Source organism: Arachis ipaensis, chromosome B7 (assembly GCF_059453495.1).
Source record: "Arachis ipaensis isolate K30076 ecotype BB chromosome B7, ASM5945349v1, whole genome shotgun sequence".
Lineage (NCBI taxonomy): Eukaryota > Viridiplantae > Streptophyta > Magnoliopsida > Fabales > Fabaceae > Arachis > Arachis ipaensis.
This window is the reverse complement of record NC_142442.1, coordinates 66,646,074-66,665,159: the sequence shown is the minus strand read 5'-3', so window position 1 is coordinate 66,665,159 and position 19,086 is coordinate 66,646,074. Positions and strand designations below refer to the sequence as shown.

Genomic DNA, 19,086 nt, shown 5'->3' with positions numbered 1-19,086 from the left:
GTAAGGAGATTTCTTTTTGTAATAAATACATTAAAAAAAACTAGCCATCAAATGATATTTTTAAATATAAATATATATTTGATATCACATAAAACATAGGCTTAACCGTAATCTAATAGCTAATGATTGTGTGTAAATAATTTTTAATCTGATTGAATTTAATATATTAGAAAATGAAAGTGTAGAGTTCTTTTTCAATACACACAACTCATACCATTAAAGTTGAAAGGAAATAAAGCAACAAATTTAGAAGGGGAAAGTATGAGGATCCAATGGAATATTTGTACAATGTGTACAATGGAGATTTAGGGAGTATTAGAGATATAATCATTAGTGTTACCTTATTCTATCAGCTGAAGCTTTTGGGATGAGTGGTATCATGACATGGTATTAGAGTTCTAGATCTGAAAGATCAAGAGTTCGATCCTTAGTGAACTCGAAAATTAGTTTAAGCTTTTGGAAAGATGTTTATTATCCCTAGTACTCGGATGGTTATTCTAGATAGTATGGGAGATGTTCATTTTGTAACTCATATAGCTCATTTTACACATCATAATTTCTTTTGGCTGCGTTTCGAATAGAGACAGAGACTAAAAGACAGAGATTAAGAGACAGAGACTGAACTAAGTTTAAATATCATGTTTGACATAAAGTATACAGAATTGAGTTATGTCTCAGTATCCTATTTAATTTAAGATAAAAATAGAAACTGGAATTATTAAAGTTATTAAAATACCATGTCCTCAAACTACGCCTGAGCAGTGAAGCCCACCTCCCTTCAATCCCACCACTGGCTACTCCACGGAGGTTGGCGCAGCAGATGATGTCCTCGTGCGCATCACAGTGTCTGTAACGCATTTAAATCGCCACCAGGAACTCCTGAGAGTCGTGATTTCGGTGCCGAGATCGCCACTACTTTATCCCTCTTCGTCGTATTCTTCCTTTCGTCGCTCTTCCTCGTGTTCATCCCTCTTTGTCGCATTCTTCCTGTCGCCGCTAATTGTTCTTGCCGCCTCATCAGGTTATCGCCATCAATCGTTCTCACTATTTTGCATTGATTGGCCGCTCCTTATTCTGTATCAGCGAGTCCTTCTTCCCACAACTAGTGCTGTTTATCAGCGCTTCTCCTCCATTCCTTGTTTAGCGGCTGACAACGACCAAGAGCATAGGTTTGAATTTTCACACTAAAAATAGGATTGACATTGCAAGTATAGTCCAAACCCAACAATTGATCATCAATCAAATGTTATCACAATTTTCAAACCAAATATAAACTGAGAGTATTTAGACTCCCTGGTCGTCTTCCCTAGGAGTTGCAATGAAATGTCATATTATTGGCTATGAGAGAAAATGGGGATTGGATGACAAGATATGCAAGAAATATAAAGTGCAAGAAATTAAATAAGCATGCAAGGAATTAAAGGAAAGCAAGTAAAGGCAATGAAAATGGAAATTAAGTACTAAAAAGAGCTCTTGGTGAGAATTAAGGAATTAAGGATTCCTATCCTAGTTATGGACCACAAACATGGCAATTGTATGAAATTAATCCCAATTAGTCAATCCTACTTGAGAATTAGTCAAAATGGCATAATTGATTCCAATCCCTATGTCCTAAGTCAACACCAGTGGGTCACTTAGAGTCAAAGAAAACCGAACCAATTAACAATCCTCACACAATGCGGAATGGACATCCACAACTCAATTTCACCCAAACACCCAATTTCTTAACCAAGAGTGTGAAAACTAAACATGCAAGAAATAAAAGTCAAAGCAATAAAAGTCAAAGCAATAAAATTTCGAATGCAAGAAACCTCTTGGCAAGTAATTGAGAACTAAGGTTACCTATCCTAGCCATTGACCACAAACACATGATGATTATGAAGAGTTAATTCTACTTAGTCGACCCTACATCGAGGATAAGTCAAATAGGCATAGTTGATTCCAACCCCTAAGTCCTAAGTCAACACTATTGGGTCACTTAGAGTCAAGGGAAATCAAATCAACTAACGACTCTAATATATCAAACAAGAACGGATATCAATGACTCAAGGATCACCAAAGTCCCAATTCCAAACCAAGAGTGAAAGAAAACTAAGTAGAAATTAAGCCAAACATTTTATCAAACACTTGGTGTGCATGAAAATAAAATAATATTAAAATGCATTAAAATAAAATTTAACTACCCAAAAGCAAGAAAATCATAACAATAACTAAAGAAAGCAATAAATGAACATAAAATATAAATTGCATTAATTGAAAGTAAAATTAACAAAAAGTGTTCATAACACAAAAATGACAAGATAAAGGAAAGAACAAAGGAAATGAAGAAGAATAAAGATGCAATAACAATAAATGTCAAGGAAAAGTAAATGAAAACAAGAATTAAAAGTAGAAATTACAAGAAATTAAACTAAGAAACCCTAGTTCTAGAGAGAAGTGGGAGCTTCTCTCTCTAGAAAACAACCTACATAATGCTAAACTAACCCTAATTTCTCCCCCCGTTCACATGGAGTGAGGCCTTGTTTGATATAGGAAGAATCAGCTTCAAAAATTCCAAAAACTGGGCTCTGGAGGCCCAGAAATCGCCCCCAGCGATTTTCATTAAGTGAGTCACGTGCTGGGACGTGTGCGTACGCACGGGTGTGTGCGTATGCATACATGCTGATTTTCTTCTTGTGCGTACGCACAGGGAGTTGTGCGCACGCACACTCCAATGTGTGCTTCTCCTTTGTTTTCTTCATGTTTTCTCCCTTTGTACATGCTTCCTTCCACTTTTGCCTTGCCAAACTTGCCTCTAGGACCTAACATCACTCAACAAACATGTCATGGCATCGAATGGCATAAAAGTGGGATTAAAATCACTAATTTAAGCACAAAAATGTATGTTTTTACAATTAGGCTCAATTAAGGGAGAGAACACAAAAACATACTATTTGGATGAATAAATGTGGGTTTAGGTGATGAAATCCACTCAAATCAAACCAAAATATATCGTCAAATATGGATTCATCAATTCTCCCACACTTAAACAATAGCATGTTCTCATGCTAATCACAATCAAAGGAGAAGGATAAGGAGGGCAAGCAATTTATTAAATGCAACTACTTATATGCATGCAACTATACTAAATACTATATATATATATATATACTATGGTTCCTATTGAGTTTGGCAAAAACAAACAAAAGAATCTCAATCAATCCAAAGTAGAACTAAGGGACAAGACAAGAAAATATAGCAATATGATCAATGTCCAAAGATTTGATTTGAAATTTTCAAAAACTAACAAGCAACTTGCAAGAAGACACAATATGAGAGATAGAATCATAGAATTGAGCGATCGAACCCCTCACCGGATGTTTTTACACTCTAATCGCTCAGTATTTAGGGTTTAATCACTCAATCCTCCTTTAATTATGTTTTTCAACCCTTCAAACACCTTTCTTCAACCCAATGGCACCACCAAAAGCCTCATCAACAAAGAAAAGAAAGACCAAGGAACCAATCTCGGGGTTCTCAAGCCACAATGAGCACAAGTTCCTCTCCTCATTCAACCAAAACCAATTTTATGGTTGGGTGAGTGAGAGGCAAATTATCCCAGAAGTTGGGTTCCAATTGGGAAGGAATGAACACCCTGAGATTAATAGGGAGATGAACAACAGAGGTTGGGCACTCTTGTGCAACCCACCAAGGAAGGTGGTGGAAAGCTTGGTGAGAGAGTTTTACGCCAATGCTGTGCCTCAGCCAGGGTAACTCTATGGCTATCTTAGCTATGTGAGAGGAAAATCCATTGACTACAGTCCCTCTAACATAGATAGGATGCTCATGGTAAGACAAACAAACTCCACTCGGAGCTATGAAGAAAGGATGAAGCAAGAAGACCTAGGATTTAATGAAATCCTCAATGAGATTTGTGTGTTGAATGTGCAATGGATCAGAGATAAAGATGGAAGACCCAACCAGCTGAGGAGGAGAGATTTGAGCCCCCAAGCTAGAGGGTGACTAGATTTTGTGAGAAGATCTCTCAACCCTACTTCAAATACTTCTGAGGTGACTGTGGAAAGAGCTGTGCTCATATACAGCATCATGAAAGGTGAGAATATAAATGTTGGGGAGATGATAGCCAACAACATCAACAGGGTGCTGAAAAGCACCAAGGATAGCACAAGGCTAGCATTCCCCAGAATCATCCAAAGGCTGTGTGATGAAGCAGAGGTGGAGAAGATTATTGATGAAGTGCTGGTAGATCAAGACAAGCCCATAACTGCCAATAAGATGGCCAAAGTAGTGGCTGTCAATCCACTCGAAAGGAGAAGGGAGCAGAGAGGACATGCTCATGTGCCACAAGGGCAGCCACAACAAGAAGAAGAGCAACCACATCACCTAGCACTTCAACTACCACCATATCAACAATACCAACAATATCAACAATTTCCTGAAGGTTTCAACTGGGAACAAGTGCAACGAGACATACACCAAATGAAGGGAGACATACACCATCTGAGAGAGGATGTCAAACAATTCAAGGATAGTCAACAACAACAATGGAACCAAGTGAATCAGAACATACAACAACTCCAAGGGAGTGTGGAGCACCTGAAGGAGCAGCAAGACCAAATCAATTGGGGAGATATGCAAGGCAACTTAGGAATGATTCTGGAACAACAACTACATCAGATGGATGGCCTTGCTGAGTTCAGGCACCTTTATGAAGCAAGGACTGTAGCAAGAGTGGAATATGACTACTATGCACAAACAAAATTGAGTTACTTGTGCAATGCAGTAGCCAACATGAATCTTAATTATCCCACCTATATACAGAAGCTGGAGGAACTCAGTGCAAGGCAGAAAGAAATCGCATACCAGCACAAAGAAAATGTGAAATCTTACATGAGGAGGCTGGGATTCTGGAAACCCAAGGACAAGAAGGCACAAGAGGGACCCTTCAAGAAAGATGACTCCTCCCCTTCCAAGAAGAAAGACAAAGGAAAAGGGCCAATGAACTGAAGCTGCCCAAGGTTGTTGAGTTCCTGGTTGACAATCTCCAAATTCTGAATTTATGTCTTAGTTTCTTTGTGTTTGAATTTCTGTTTGATAATAAGTTGCCATGTTAGGATAGTTTATATTTTGATGTTTAGTTTTTCTTTTATGTCCTGAAGTCTTTTATAAGTCTTTTTCAATTACAAGAAAGAAAATGCAATGTTAGTCAAGTTTCATCAACATAAAATAAAAGATTAATTTGTTTCCATAAGATTCATTGTGAGTGTTGCAAAAATAAGAGCAAAAGAGACTAAGACCAAATGGAAGTGTTCAAGAAAAACTAAGAGATAACGAACTAAGTGTAGAACCTTGAATGAGCTGGAAAGAAAATGAGTCATGAAGAACAACTAGGCTTAGAAGGTATGACAAGTAAAAGCTAAGGGGTGTCCCTTGAATATCTATAGAACCAAGAAGTAGTAAGCAATAAAGACCCAAGGCTCTGAGCATCAACTACTAGGATGGAAAGAAACACTAAATATCTCACAAGAGTTGGAAAACCTAGTAGATGATTGTGGTGAAGATGTGTCAAGAAAAGGCATGGGCAAGTAAATTCTTAGGGGTGTTTCAACACCTAGTACCCTAAAGCCAACTGGTTTGGGAGTGCTAATTGAAAGCCTAATTTAAAGGTTGTCTTGAGACAAAATATTTAGAGTCGTGGTCAATAAGAAAGAAAAGTTGAAAAAGGAAAGAACAACCAAAAGAAAAAGAAATAACTCTTGCTACTTCAAGGTGACAATCAATAAAAAGGGCCCATGAAGCTTATAGTTGGAAAACCCTCAAAGATCTAGGAGTTCTTTGTGACATTGAAACAAAAACATTCATGTGTCAAATACTTAATCCTATCCTTAGTAATGTTGTACATCCATTCAATGTCAAGTCTCAATCCATATAAGAACTACTCACATTGATTTGCTTGGGACAAGTGACAAACCCCATTTGTAGGGTTTATCTTGTATTGATTTTTGGAGATTTTATCACCTTTTACCCATATTTATTCAAGAAATAGCATGGTTTTGTATATTCTCCTTTAATTGTGCTTGAATGTGAAAACATGCTTTTTAGGACTCAAAATAGCTAAATTTAATTCACCTTGATTCTATTAGATGCCTTGATATGTTTGTTAAGTGATTTAAGGTTTAGGAGGCAAAGATTGGATCAAGGGAATGAAGAAAGAAAGCATGAAAAGTTGGAGAACTCATGAAGAAATGAAAGAACCGGAAAGCTGTCAAGCCGACCTCTTTGCACTTAAACGACCATAACTTGAGCTACAGAGGTCCAAATGATGCGGTTCCAGTTGGGTTGGAAAGCTAACATCCGGGGTTTCGAAACGATATAAGATTTGCTATGGTTGAACCACGCATGGTGACGCGTACGCGCATAGTACGCGCACGCGCCGTTGCTGCCACCTGGTTCACTTAAAACAAAACGTGGCCAGCGATTTTAGAAGCCTTGTGGGCCCAATCCAACTCATTTCTGATGCTATTTAAGCCAAGGATTGAAGGGAAATCAAGAGACTTTTAGAGACTTTTCATACTTTAGAAGTTAGTTACCATTAGTTTAGTCTTAGCTTAGTTTAGTAGTGAGAATTAGTTTCTAGAGAGAGAAGCTCTCTCTTCTCTCTAGAATTAGGATTAGAATTAGGTTTAGTTTTTAGATCTAGGTTTTAATCTTTGCTTTCTTCCACTTCTATCTCTCAATTCTTTGTTGCTACATTCAATCTTCTTCTATTCCTTTGTTGTAATTTCCTTTATGTTGTTCTTATACTTTGTTGTAGATCTAGTATTGTTCCTTCTACATTCTTCCAATTCAATAAGAGGTAATTCATAATAAATGTGTCTTCTTTGCTTTTCTATTGTTGATCTCTTGTTTTTGTAGTTGTAGATTCCTTTAATTCTTGCATTTAATAATGTTTACTCCTCTTGCACTTTATGTGTTTGTTGAAATGTCTCTTTTAGTTTTAGTGTAGATTTTATTCCTCTTGGCCTAGGTAGAGTAATTAGTGACACTTGAGTTATCTAATTCCTTTGTTGATTGATAATTGGAGAGATTGCTAATTGGTTTGGAGTGCACTAAAGCTAGTCTTTCCTTGGGAGTTGGCTAGGACTTGTGGCTCAAGTCAATTCATCCACTTGACTTTTCTTTAATTAGTAAGGGTTAACTAAGTGGTAGCAATGAACAATTCTCATCACAATTGAGAAGGATAACTAGGATAGGACTTCTAGTTCTCACACCTTGCCAAGAGCCTTTTATAGTTGTTAGTTTATTTTCATTGCCATTTACTTTTCATGCTTCTTATCCAAAACCCCAAAATAACTCATAACAATAACAAGACACTTTATTGTAATTCCTAGGGAGAACGACCCGAGGTCCAATACTTCGGTTTATAAATTTTAGGGGTTTGTACTAGTGACAAACAACTTTTTGTATGAAAGGATTAGTAATTGGTTTAGAAACTATACTTGCAACGAGAATTCATTTGTGAAATTCTAAACCGTCGAAAATCCATTCATCAACAAGCAAAGCTTAAGTTTGGTGTTGTGATGACTTGCATCATCTACCATTTTTCTTGCACAAAAAGGACCATAAAAGAGCATAATCTCATTTGATCATTGCAATTCACGCACTATTTGATGAATATTTTGGTATATTGCTTTGAAATGGGTTTATGCTGAATTTCAGGTGAAAAAGACATCAAAAAGGGAAGGAAACAACAAAACAAGGCTGAGCGTGTGAAACTGGCGTGCCACTTGGAGCAAAGGCCACAAAAATGTATGGGCGTGGCACGCCAGGAGCTGGGCGTGGCACGCCAGCACAAAATTCCAGCGAGGATCCTCAAGTCATGTATGGGCGTGGCATGCCAGGAGCTGGGCGTGGCACGCCAGTTATGGTTTTCAGAGGAGCATGATTCAAGAAAATGTATAGGCGTGGCACGCCAGTGTAATTTTTCAGAGAGCAATGATGAAGGCCACTAAAGGGGCGTGGCACGCCATGCTGGGCGTGGCACGCCATGCTGGGCGTGGCACGCCATGCTGGGCATGGCACGCCTAGCCCATCACATACTATGGGTGTGCCACTTGAACCATGGGACGTGGCACGCCAGTTCATCCATTTAGAGGGGATTATCACTTGGGCGTGCCACTTGGTATCGAAGGCGTGGCACGCCAGCATCAATTTATCACTTGGGCGTGCCACTTGGAGACCCAGGCGTGGCACGCCAAGCTTAGAAGACCCACACAAAAAGGGCGTGCCACTTGAGCATCAAGGCGTGGCACGCCAGTACAAGATTCCAGAAAGCAAGGTTGAAGGCCAAAAGGCTGGGCGTGCCACTTGATGTCGAAGGCGTGGCACGCCAGCCTCAAATTGTCACTTGGGTGTGCCACTTGAAGACCCAGGCGTGGCACGCCAACACTCAAGGAAGCCAAAAGCAAAGCTGGGCATGCCACTTGGTATCGAAGGCGTGGCACGCCAGCTCTAGAGTTTCACTTGGGCGTGCCACTTGGAGGACCAGGCGTGGCACGCCAGTTACTGGACCAAGGCAAATTGCTGGGCGTGGCATGCCAGAAGCTAGGCGTGGCATGCCAATTATATTTTTCAGAGAGGAAGATAGAAGGCCAACCATATGGGCGTGCCACTTTGTATCGAAGGTGTGGCATGCCAACCCTAGAATTTCACTTGGGCGTGCCACTTGAGTCTCAAGCGTGGCACGCCAGCATCACCAATCAACTAAGAAGACCTGGGCGTGCCACTTGAGTTCTGGGCGTGCCACGCCAGCGAAGGAAGACACCAACCTTAAGGAAGCTTCAAAACGGAGAAGGGCACGACAAACAACAAAACACGGATGATCCTTTTCAAAGAATTCATTCAAGAAAGACGAGATTCGGAAAAGCTTGAGAAACGGAGTCGCAAAACGAACAAAGAAAAGAGCTTTTTCTTTTTCACAGTGATAGCAAATGAAAAGGCCTTTAGAAATGGGAAAAAGGAAAAGAAGAAAGGCCACGTTGCTTTTATAAGAGACAAGGAGTAACTGACATGCGCGCAATTCAAGAAAACTACTGCGTCAACTTAGCCCCTCATTTAAAGGGAGGCAACGTTCAAATTTTCAAACACGTTGAGTACCCGACCTCCGGAAGGGGGCACCCGACGCCTAAGCAGAAGTCACAAAATGCTTGAATCCGACCTACAGAAGGCTCAAGACTCAAGTAGGGGCACTGTTCATACTTGCCCCAATAAGCAAAGCTAGGCCCAATAAACAAAAAGGCCCACCAAGAAAGGTGGCCTCCACAAACGTACCCGACCTCTTTAAAGAGGTCAGACACCAATAAAGAAGGTCAGCTCTACCTGCCCAAAGCAAGTAACTGCCTTTGTGAATCTCACCTGCAATCTCTATCTTTACTATAAAATAGATTCCAACAAACTCTCAAGATAAAGGACATAGTTATCCATCAGAGAAGATAGAACTACTCCAACAAAAGTGGTTATCGACTCTACTATAAATACATTGACACTCATCAGGTATAATTTACGTTTAAAACTATTAAAAATCTGCCTAAAATCCTTGGTAACTTAAGCATCGGAGTCTCTTGCAGGTATCACCTCCCACTTCCTCACGAGAAATTCGGATAGACGACACTTCAGCATGAATAAGTTAGACGCTACCTCACAAAGGGATCAAAACTTTACGTTCAGATCCAAATCAACGTTTTAAGTAACTCTCACAATAAATATCAATAGATATTTACTAACAAATTTTTATAATAAATTAATATTTAACCCACACATAGCGCGAAATTTACAGTAGTTTGATGACTAAATCTCTATTTTGGTCCATGAAATTCACGCGATTACTCATTTTGGTCCTTGAAATTCAAAATTACTTATACTGATCCTCCAGATTCAAGTTCCAGCACCAATGTGGTCCCTCGAATCTTTCCGGCAATGACTAGACAAACGAAATATTGAAATGGCATCCTTCCTGCTACGCTGGATGATGAGTAAACAATGTTGTTTACCCTTGTCATCCAAACAAGTCAGAAATATCGTCACTTTGTATATAAAGGGAGAAAAAATGATGAAGACCCAAAATAAAGTATTCTTCTTCTCCTCTATCTCCACTATTCTTCATTTCTGACTTGTTTGGGCACCAAAGGTAAACGACATCGTTTACTCATCATCCACCGTAATAGGAAAGGTGCTATATCAGCACTTCGTTTGCCTAGTCATCACTGGAAAGAGTCGAGGGATCATATAGGTGCCTAAATTTGAATCTGGAGGACTATTATAGGTAATTTTGAATTTCAGGGACTAAATTGAATAATCGCGTGAATCTCAGGGACCAAAATGGGTATTTAGTTGTAGTTTGATATTAAATTTTAATTTCTCATGCGTTCTCACTTCTCACCCGAGCATGTTCACTAGTTTAACAAGATGAGCCAAGATTGGCTGAAGCAGTGACACGTGGCGGAACCAAAAGTGAGGCTTTAGGCCACACCACCAGTAAGCAGTAAGCAAAGCGACTCCAACCCAACCCAACGCTGCCCTGCGCGCCAAACACTTTATTTGGCTTTGCCTTTTTTCACCCTTTATTTCTATAACTTCAATAAATCCAGTTCCAATAATATATGCACTTTTCATCACAACTCATCTGTCACCGGCACCCGATAGATCTATCTATTCCATTTTCCATTTCATCAAATCGAATCCGAGAAGAAAGAGTAAAGACTGCGTCCGACTGAGACAGAACCATGGATGAGAAGCTCATACAAAGGCTTGAATCCGCGGTGGTCCGCTTGGAGGCCCTATCCACCAGATTCCCTGCTGCCGCTTCTCCGGGAGATGCTTCCGATGTGCCTGATTCGGCGGCGCTCGACCCTTCCATCGTTGCTTACGACGATCTGATGGACCAGTATTTGGCTAGGGTTTCAGCTGCCGCTGAGAAGATTGGAGGACAAGTCTTGGACGTCACAAAGGTTTTGCACGAAGCTTTTTCTGTTCAGAAGCAGCTTCTGATTAAAGTCAAGCAAAGTCAAGTGAGTTCTCCTTACGCATTTCATACCTCCGTTTTCTTCCTGCGCATGCATCCCTAATTTCGTTGATGTTATCAATCCTGTGTTAATTCGTTGATGCATTTTAATAGCATTCTAGGTGGTGTTTGGCCTAGTCTGGATTTTCTTTTTATCTGCCTGAAATTTTCATTATTCTTAGCTACTGAACTGAACTGGATGAAGTGGCAAACAGTTTTCTGTGTAGTGTTTGTACTCATGTTTGTGATTGGTGTCTTAATCTATCATATATTAATTGTGCAGAAACCTGACATTGCTGGGTTGGCTGAGTTTCTGAAACCTTTAAATGAAGTGATCATGAAAGCTACTGCAATGACAGAAGGAAGGAGATCAGATTTTTTTAACCACTTGAAGGCTGCTGCTGACAGCCTCTCAGCTCTAGCATGGATTGCATTTACAGGGAAGGATTGTGGTAAGTGATGAATGATTTACATTTCTTCATTGACCTACATTTCAATATCTTATTTACCTTTTGTTGTTTCAAGGTATGAGTATGCCCATTGCACATGTGGAAGAAAGTTGGCAAATGGCTGAGTTTTATAGCAACAAGGTACACTTCAGACATGCCTGAAACTGTAAAATTATTTAGGATATTTTTTTCATGAACTTCTGGTCCTCTCATTCACTATAAGCTCAAAAAAGATACTTCAGACGTGTTTGATTCCAAATAACGTTTGGGAACATTTTGCATTAGCCTTCTAGATGTTTTCTTGCACATTCCTTTTTCATTTTGCCTGTTGTGTCATGAGCCATGACGTTATATATATATATATATATTGAAATAATCAGGTGCTTGTAGAGTATAGAAACAAAGACCCAAATCATGTTGAATGGGCCAAATCTCTGAAAGAGTTATATCTACCTGGTTTGAGAGATTACGTCAAGGGGTTTTATCCTTTGGGCCCTGTATGGAGTGCAACAGGAAAAAGTATTGCTCCGACAAAAGCTGCTGCTGCTCCTCCTCCTCCTCCTCCACCTGCTTCTCTCTTTAGTTCTGAATCTTCTCAACCTTCATCTTCCAAGCCAAAAGATGGGATGTCTGCTGTTTTCCAACAACTCAGCACTGGGAATGTCACTGCAGGTATCTTATTTTTGCTCTTACATTCCTGATTGAATGTTGAATGAACATTTATGAGTCATACCTCTTATCTACCAGGTTTGAGAAAGGTTACAGATGATATGAAAACAAAAAACCGGGCAGATAGAACTGGAGCTGTTGCCATTAGTGAAAAAGAAAGTCGTGTGGCTTCTCATGCATTTTCTAAAGTAGGACCCCCAAAGCTCGAGCTTCAAATGGGCCGCAAGTAGGTTTTTATATTTATGTGTATGATTGTGATTTCATGATTGAAAATTTGAAATAGTCAATTTTACTTTGTCAATATACCATCTCTCTATCCTTTACTATTCTCTGCTGCTGTAGGTGGGTTGTTGAGAATCAAATTGGAAAAAAGGACTTGATCATTGAAGATTGTGATGCAAAGCAGTCTGTTTATGTTTATGGATGCAAAGACTCGATTTTGCATATTCAAGGTAACCACAACTATTTCATGAATGATTTCTTTGTTTACATGTTTCTTATATCACATAATGATATTTACTATCCAATTTGTCTCTTGATGAAACAACTATAATTTTCAGGCAAGGTCAACAATATCACTATTGACAAGTGCACAAAGATGGGAGTTGTATTTAAGGTTAGCGTGACACATGGGAATAGAGATTTCTGTAATAGTCATGGGAAGCAATTTATGTTATCATTTCGAAGGCAACTTCTCATCTATATTTGTCCTTAAAATGTAGGATGTTGTTGCAGCTTTTGAGATTGTAAACTGCAATGGCGTTGAGGTGCAATGTCAGGTACCCTAACTCCTTCCTCCCCTTTTTCTTTCCATGAAAACTTTCAACATGCTGGCGTGCCTGTTTGAATTTGATGTTATTATGCCTGTGTTATGGAAGCTTTGGTGATCCTACGGTCTTAAAAATGATATTGCTGATGATATGTAGAGGATAATGGTTTGATCTTAAATAAATATTTGGTAGCTCAAATGTGGTTAGTCATTAAGATGCCTGCCTTTGTTAATATAGGGTTCAGCTCCAACAATATCGGTGGACAACACTTCTGGCTGCCAGCTTTATTTGAGCAAAGATTCCCTAGAGACATCCATATCTACTGCCAAATCAAGTGAGATCAATGTGCTGGTACCTGGTGCCGAGCCTGGTGGTGATTGGGTATGATTTCACATTCATTTTTGGTTCTATTCAGGCACCGTGTAAAATGCTCTTTGTTCCCTACTTGAGTCTAGTTTGTGCTTGAATCTGGTTATGATGATAACATGCTGCGCCCTGCAATAGTGGATGGAATCCATCCATAATTAGTATCTTTTCAAAAACTTGGTAACTGGATTCTTCAATTGGCCGAAATGATTAGCAAACTATGGAATTGAAGTAATACCAACTCTAAAATTTAATCAATATATTTTATTTCAGGTGGAGCACTCTTTGCCTCAACAATATATTCATATGTTCAAGGACGGCTGTTTTGAGACGACTCCCGCCTCCCACTCTGGAGGTTAAATCGATTGGCAGTCTGGAGTTTCTACTTATATTTTCATCTTGGATGGCTGTGGGAGTGGCTTTGATTTATTGTTTCTTAAATTCATCTACAAATGCATCAGGATGTATATGTGTATCATATGTCTTCTGGCTCAGCTCCCTTTTCTTGTGATTTTCCACTGGCTTATTGAATCAGTGGAAACATCCATCAGATTTTGTTTGCCAATGTGCAGGATTGTGCTTGAGCGTGTATTTTCTTGTGAGTTGCAGTGTGTTTGCTTGCTTTCGGCTTTCAGAGGATCCTTGCGGATATGTTTTCCATCGCGGAATACGGTTGTTTCATTCTCATGTCTTGTGTTATGAAATATTGAGCCAAAATGGGACTCGTCTTTGATGACGATTGATGAGGCATTTGGAGAGTTGTCAATCATCATTAATTGATATTTCCCTCAAGTTTCTTTGTTTTGAAAGTTGGATAAACTTTACACAAATACTTTTTTTTTTTGGTTAAAATACACAAATCAGTTCCAAAAATTTTTAAAATAGGGCATTTTAGTCTCTCAAGTTTCAAAATACACAAAATAGTTTTGGTTTATTTCTGTTACATAATATAGTTCCACTTCATTAGTTACTAATGAAGATTGCTGATGTGAAATGTTAATTTGTATACGTGGTCGTGAAGTGTTTATATGTGTGAATTGGACAAATCAATTTCCAAGTGAAGTATAAAATAGTATCTGGAAAATTTTGAAAATCTCAAAATTATTCTTAAAAAATTCTAAAAATTTCAACACAATCCCTTTGAATGTATTTTTATCTTTTTCAAAGGTCAACGTCTTATAATGTTTTTATTAATTAGAATAATAAAATATTATTAAAAAATATATAATAAATAAAAATATAAAAAATAACAAAATATATACTAAAAATAATTTTAAAGTAGAAGATAAATAGGTTTCTGACTTTTTTGCGGATATTTTCGTCCTTAACCATTGAAAAATACTTTTAAGTTCCTGATGTCCTTAAAAGTTGGACGGATCAGTCCCTGCGTCTAAATTCCTCCGTTAGACTGAACGGAAAAAGCTGACGTGGCTCCCATAATGCTTGTCACGCGTACGCGTTTCCACTCACGAGTACGCGTCGCCATGAATTCAACAAACACCCATTCCTTTACTAATTCTTCACTTTGCATGCTTTTTTTTCCATTTCTTTCAAACCATTCTTGCTTTCAAAACTTTAAATCACTCAAACAAACATATCAAGGCATCGAATGGGAGAAAAGTAAGAATGATACAACCTCTACATAATTAACGAAAGTTACCATGATGAAACTACTCTCAAAGTTAAAAGTCACTGTTAGTAACATTTTTCATCGGCTTTTTTTTTTCTTTTTTATTTTTTGCATCATTATAGCCTTGCACTGTACATCAAAATATTAATTTAGTATTCTTTTATATCGTATTCTTATTCCAGTACTTTCAATAATCTTATTCTTAATATTATTTTGGAATCCAACATTTATGATTATATTATTACCTATGATTAATTTTTTTATTTAATTTGTCTTTTTTAATGAGATCATAATTTATATTATAAAAAAATTATACTAAAATATAGTACACGAGAATTACAATTATTAAAGTGAGTGCTAAAAATAATAAAAATTAAATATTTATCTTGACAATGATGGAAATAAATTTAAAAATTTGTTATGATATTTTTATATAGATATTTTTAGTACTCTTAATACTCTTTTTTAGTACGCTATAATTTTACTATTATTATTCTATACAATAAAATAATAGGTAAAAATGTATATAAACAAAAAAAATATCCATGAGAGAGTACTAGAGAAATAAATTAATCATATGAACAATGAAGTATAAAATTGGGAGATAGAAAATAAATTTCAATCTAACATAAAAATGTAAACGCAAAAGCTATCATTTTTAGCTTTGGCTAAACTTGGGTTGACGAGCAGAACCACGTTTACGTTCAGAAGAAGAAAAAATAGCCAAACTAAAAAGTGAAACTTTCAAAAAAACTAAACCTACATTTGATGCTTCAAACGCTAAGCCAAACACACCCTAAATTGCTAAATTTAATTTACTTTTCTCCCATTCGATTCCTTAATATGTTTATTTGAGTGATTTAAAGTTTTGAAAGCAAGAATGGCTTGAAAGAAATGAAAAAAAAAGTATGCAAAGCGAAAAATTTATGGTGTAGTGGAGAACTCATGGCGACGTGTACGCGTGGGTCACACGTACGCGTGAGTGGAAAATCTGTCAGGCGACGCATACGCGTGACAAGTTTTTCCGTTGGGGTTGACGGAGGAATTTTGACGGAAGGACTGATCCGTCTAACTTTTAAGGACGTCAGGGACTTAAAAGTATTTTTCAATGGTCAGGGACGAAAATGTCCACGGAAAAAAGGTTAGAGACCTATTTGTCTTTTATTCATAATTTTATTTATTAATTTTAATATGTCATAAGAAATGATATTATTTAATCATTAACCTATGTATCATAGATGTGATGTAGAAATCATAATAATAATTAAATCTAAGAGGTTATTGCATTATGAAGGTCATTATTTGAGTTGATAGTCAAATTAGCCTGTGAAAGAAGAGACATTCTCCAAATGTTCCTGAAAGATTTTATCAATTAAAGTGGTCTTCAGAAATTACGAATTAATCATATTTGTCTTTAAGTTACTTAATTAACAATTTTCATCAACGATTAATGATGTAGAATGTTAATTGATAATATACATAACACCTAACATATCTAATTGGACACTGACCAAATATATTTTCAAAATCTATCAATTTAGTCGTTAGATCATATTGGGAATAAGGTTTATGTAATTGGGAAAAAGAACTAAATTAATAGATTTTTATAAATGTATTTGGTCAATATTCAATTAGACATGCCAGGTATGATGCATGTTGTCAATCAACATTTCACGACATCATTCATTGGCGAAAATTATTAATGAAGTGACTGAAACCCTAATAATAAGGGCAATTGATAAACTCCAATTTTGTGGTTTATCTTGTGTTGAATTTAGTGAATCTTATCAACTTATCTCATATTTATTCACTAAAATAGCATGGTTTTGTAATTCTCCTTAAATTGTACTTAATGATTGAAAACATGCTTTTTAGGACCTTAATTTGCCAAATTTAAATTCACTTTAATTCCATTTGATACCTTGATATGTTTGTTTAGAGATTTTAGGCTTAGGAGGCAAAGATAGGATTGAAGAAGCAAAGAAAAAGCATACAAAATGGAGAATTCATGAAAAAATGAGGATTTGGTGAAAACCATGGCCACACGTACGCATGACTCACGCGTACGCGTGAGGAAGAATTCGCCAGGCCACGCGTACGAGTGACCCACGCGAACGTGTGACACTTGTCACGTGACCTCATTAAAGGAACACGCTGGGGGCGATTTCAGAGCTCATCCAAGCCCAAATCCAACTCATTTCTGAAGCTATTTGAGGTAGAAATCAAGAATGGAAAAAGGGAGGGAGCAATTAGTGTAGTATAGGAACATGCCTTAGGTTAGTTCTAGAGAGAGAAGCTCCGTCTTCTCTCTAGAAATTAGGGTTCTTAGTTTAATTTCCTCTTAGGTTTTGATTTTGATTCTTATTTTGATCTAGTTTTTCTTGCTCTTTATTGTTCTAGCACCTTGATTCTCTTAGTTTTTCTTGTTATTTTCTTTATTTTTCCACTTTCCATGTTCTTGAATTCTTGTTCCTTTTAATTTCATTTGATGCAATTTGATATGTTGATCTTATTGATGTTTATTTTAGTTATTATTATTTTCTTGCTTTACGTAGCTTTAGATTTTATTATTCTTGCAATTTATTATGTTTTTATTCTTATGCACACCAAGTGTTTGATAAAATGTTTGGCTTAGTCCTAGAGTAGTTTTTGAGCATTCTTAGCTTGGAAAGAGAAATTGGGCAATCTTGAGTCATTAATACCCAATTTACATTGGTGATCTAGAGTTGTTAGCTAATCTTGTTTCCATTAACATTACTTATGGATTAGGATTAACTAGGCATATTGATTTTCTCCCAATGTTGGAGATAACGTAATAGGCTTAACTCTTGGTAATTATTGTGTTATGATTAATGACTAGGATAGAAAACTTTGATTCTCAATCCTTGCCATGAATGCCTCTTTAATATTTGTTATCTTTAGTTGTTTGCTTTATTTTATTGTCATTTAGATTATTATCTTCTTTATCATCAACCCACCTCGTGAATCTCATAACCAATAATTGAGCACTCGATTGTAATTCCTAGGGGGAATGACCTGGGAGTAATACTCTCGGTTATTTTTATTGGGTTGAACTTGTGACAACCAAAATTAAACTTTGATTGAGGGTTGTTTGTCGGTTTGGACTATACTTGCAATGAAGTAAATTCTTTTATTGAGAAGAAATTCTAAACCGACGATAACCTTTCTTTCACGTTTTTGGCACCGTTGCTGGAGAATTGCAATGTGTGCTTATTATTGGTTATTGTTCATATGTGAATATTGTGAATAGTTTGCTCTTTGTTTGTTTGCTTGTTTGAGTTAGTAGTTAGGACTTTGCTTCTCTTAGTTTCTTATTAGTTTTTAACTTTATTTTCTCTTGCTACTATGAATTCTCACCTTTTTGGCTATGAGTTTGGTTCTAACTATGTTGTAGAAAATGGGAATTAAAATGAGAATATGCAACAAGGATGAAACAATCAAAGGTGGGAGGAGTCACAAGCATATGATCAATCTTCATGGCAACAACCTCCTCCAATATACTATGAACAAGAACCATTCCATGATGCATACCAATCCAATGGTTATGGTAGACCTCCTTGTGGTTATTAACTACAACCACCATATGCCAATGAGCCCTATCCTTAACAAAGCCCTCAACGACCATACTCACAAGCCCCATACCATCAAATACCTCCATATGATCTTAACTCATACCCACCATACCAACAACCATATGAGTCATACTTAAAATCACCATAATACCAACATCAATACTTCCAAGAACCACCACCTCCATACCATTACCAAGATAAACCACCTCCCATGAATGAAAACTTTCAACCACATGATGAATTCTCCCTTCTACCACAACCCTCCATAGAAGAATGTCCATATCCATCAATCCAAGAGAAATATGATCCTACTTATGTTAGCCAATTAGAACAAGAGCCAATGGATCGTCTCATGGAAGCGATGGATCGGCTTAGAGCAATCTTGGTTCAAAAGGAGCAAGATAAAGCCCAAAAGAGGCACGAAGCTATCATGGCTAACCTTGCCAAAACTAAAGCCAATTTGGACTCATGGGACTCATGCCACAAACAAAGCATTTCCACGGATGAATGTGGAAAATCAACCGAAGAGCGGAGCATGAAGGAGCTATTA

The 19,086-nt window shown here is 37.4% G+C and overlaps 1 protein-coding gene across 1 annotated transcript; it reads left to right on the top strand.

The window, feature by feature from the left end:
• Positions 1–10,436: 10,436 nt before the first annotated feature.
• Positions 10,437–14,105, top strand: CAP1 (cyclase associated protein 1). The gene is made up of 10 exons (XM_016311000.3): positions 10,437–11,066; positions 11,343–11,511; positions 11,585–11,649; positions 11,889–12,180; positions 12,256–12,403; positions 12,520–12,629; positions 12,738–12,793; positions 12,900–12,956; positions 13,185–13,328; positions 13,587–14,105. The coding sequence occupies exons 1-10, from the start codon at positions 10,782–10,784 to the stop codon at positions 13,671–13,673; spliced, it is 1,413 nt and encodes a 470-aa protein (XP_016166486.1). The 5' UTR covers positions 10,437–10,781; the 3' UTR covers positions 13,674–14,105.
• The last annotated feature ends 4,981 nt before the right edge of the window (positions 14,106–19,086 follow it).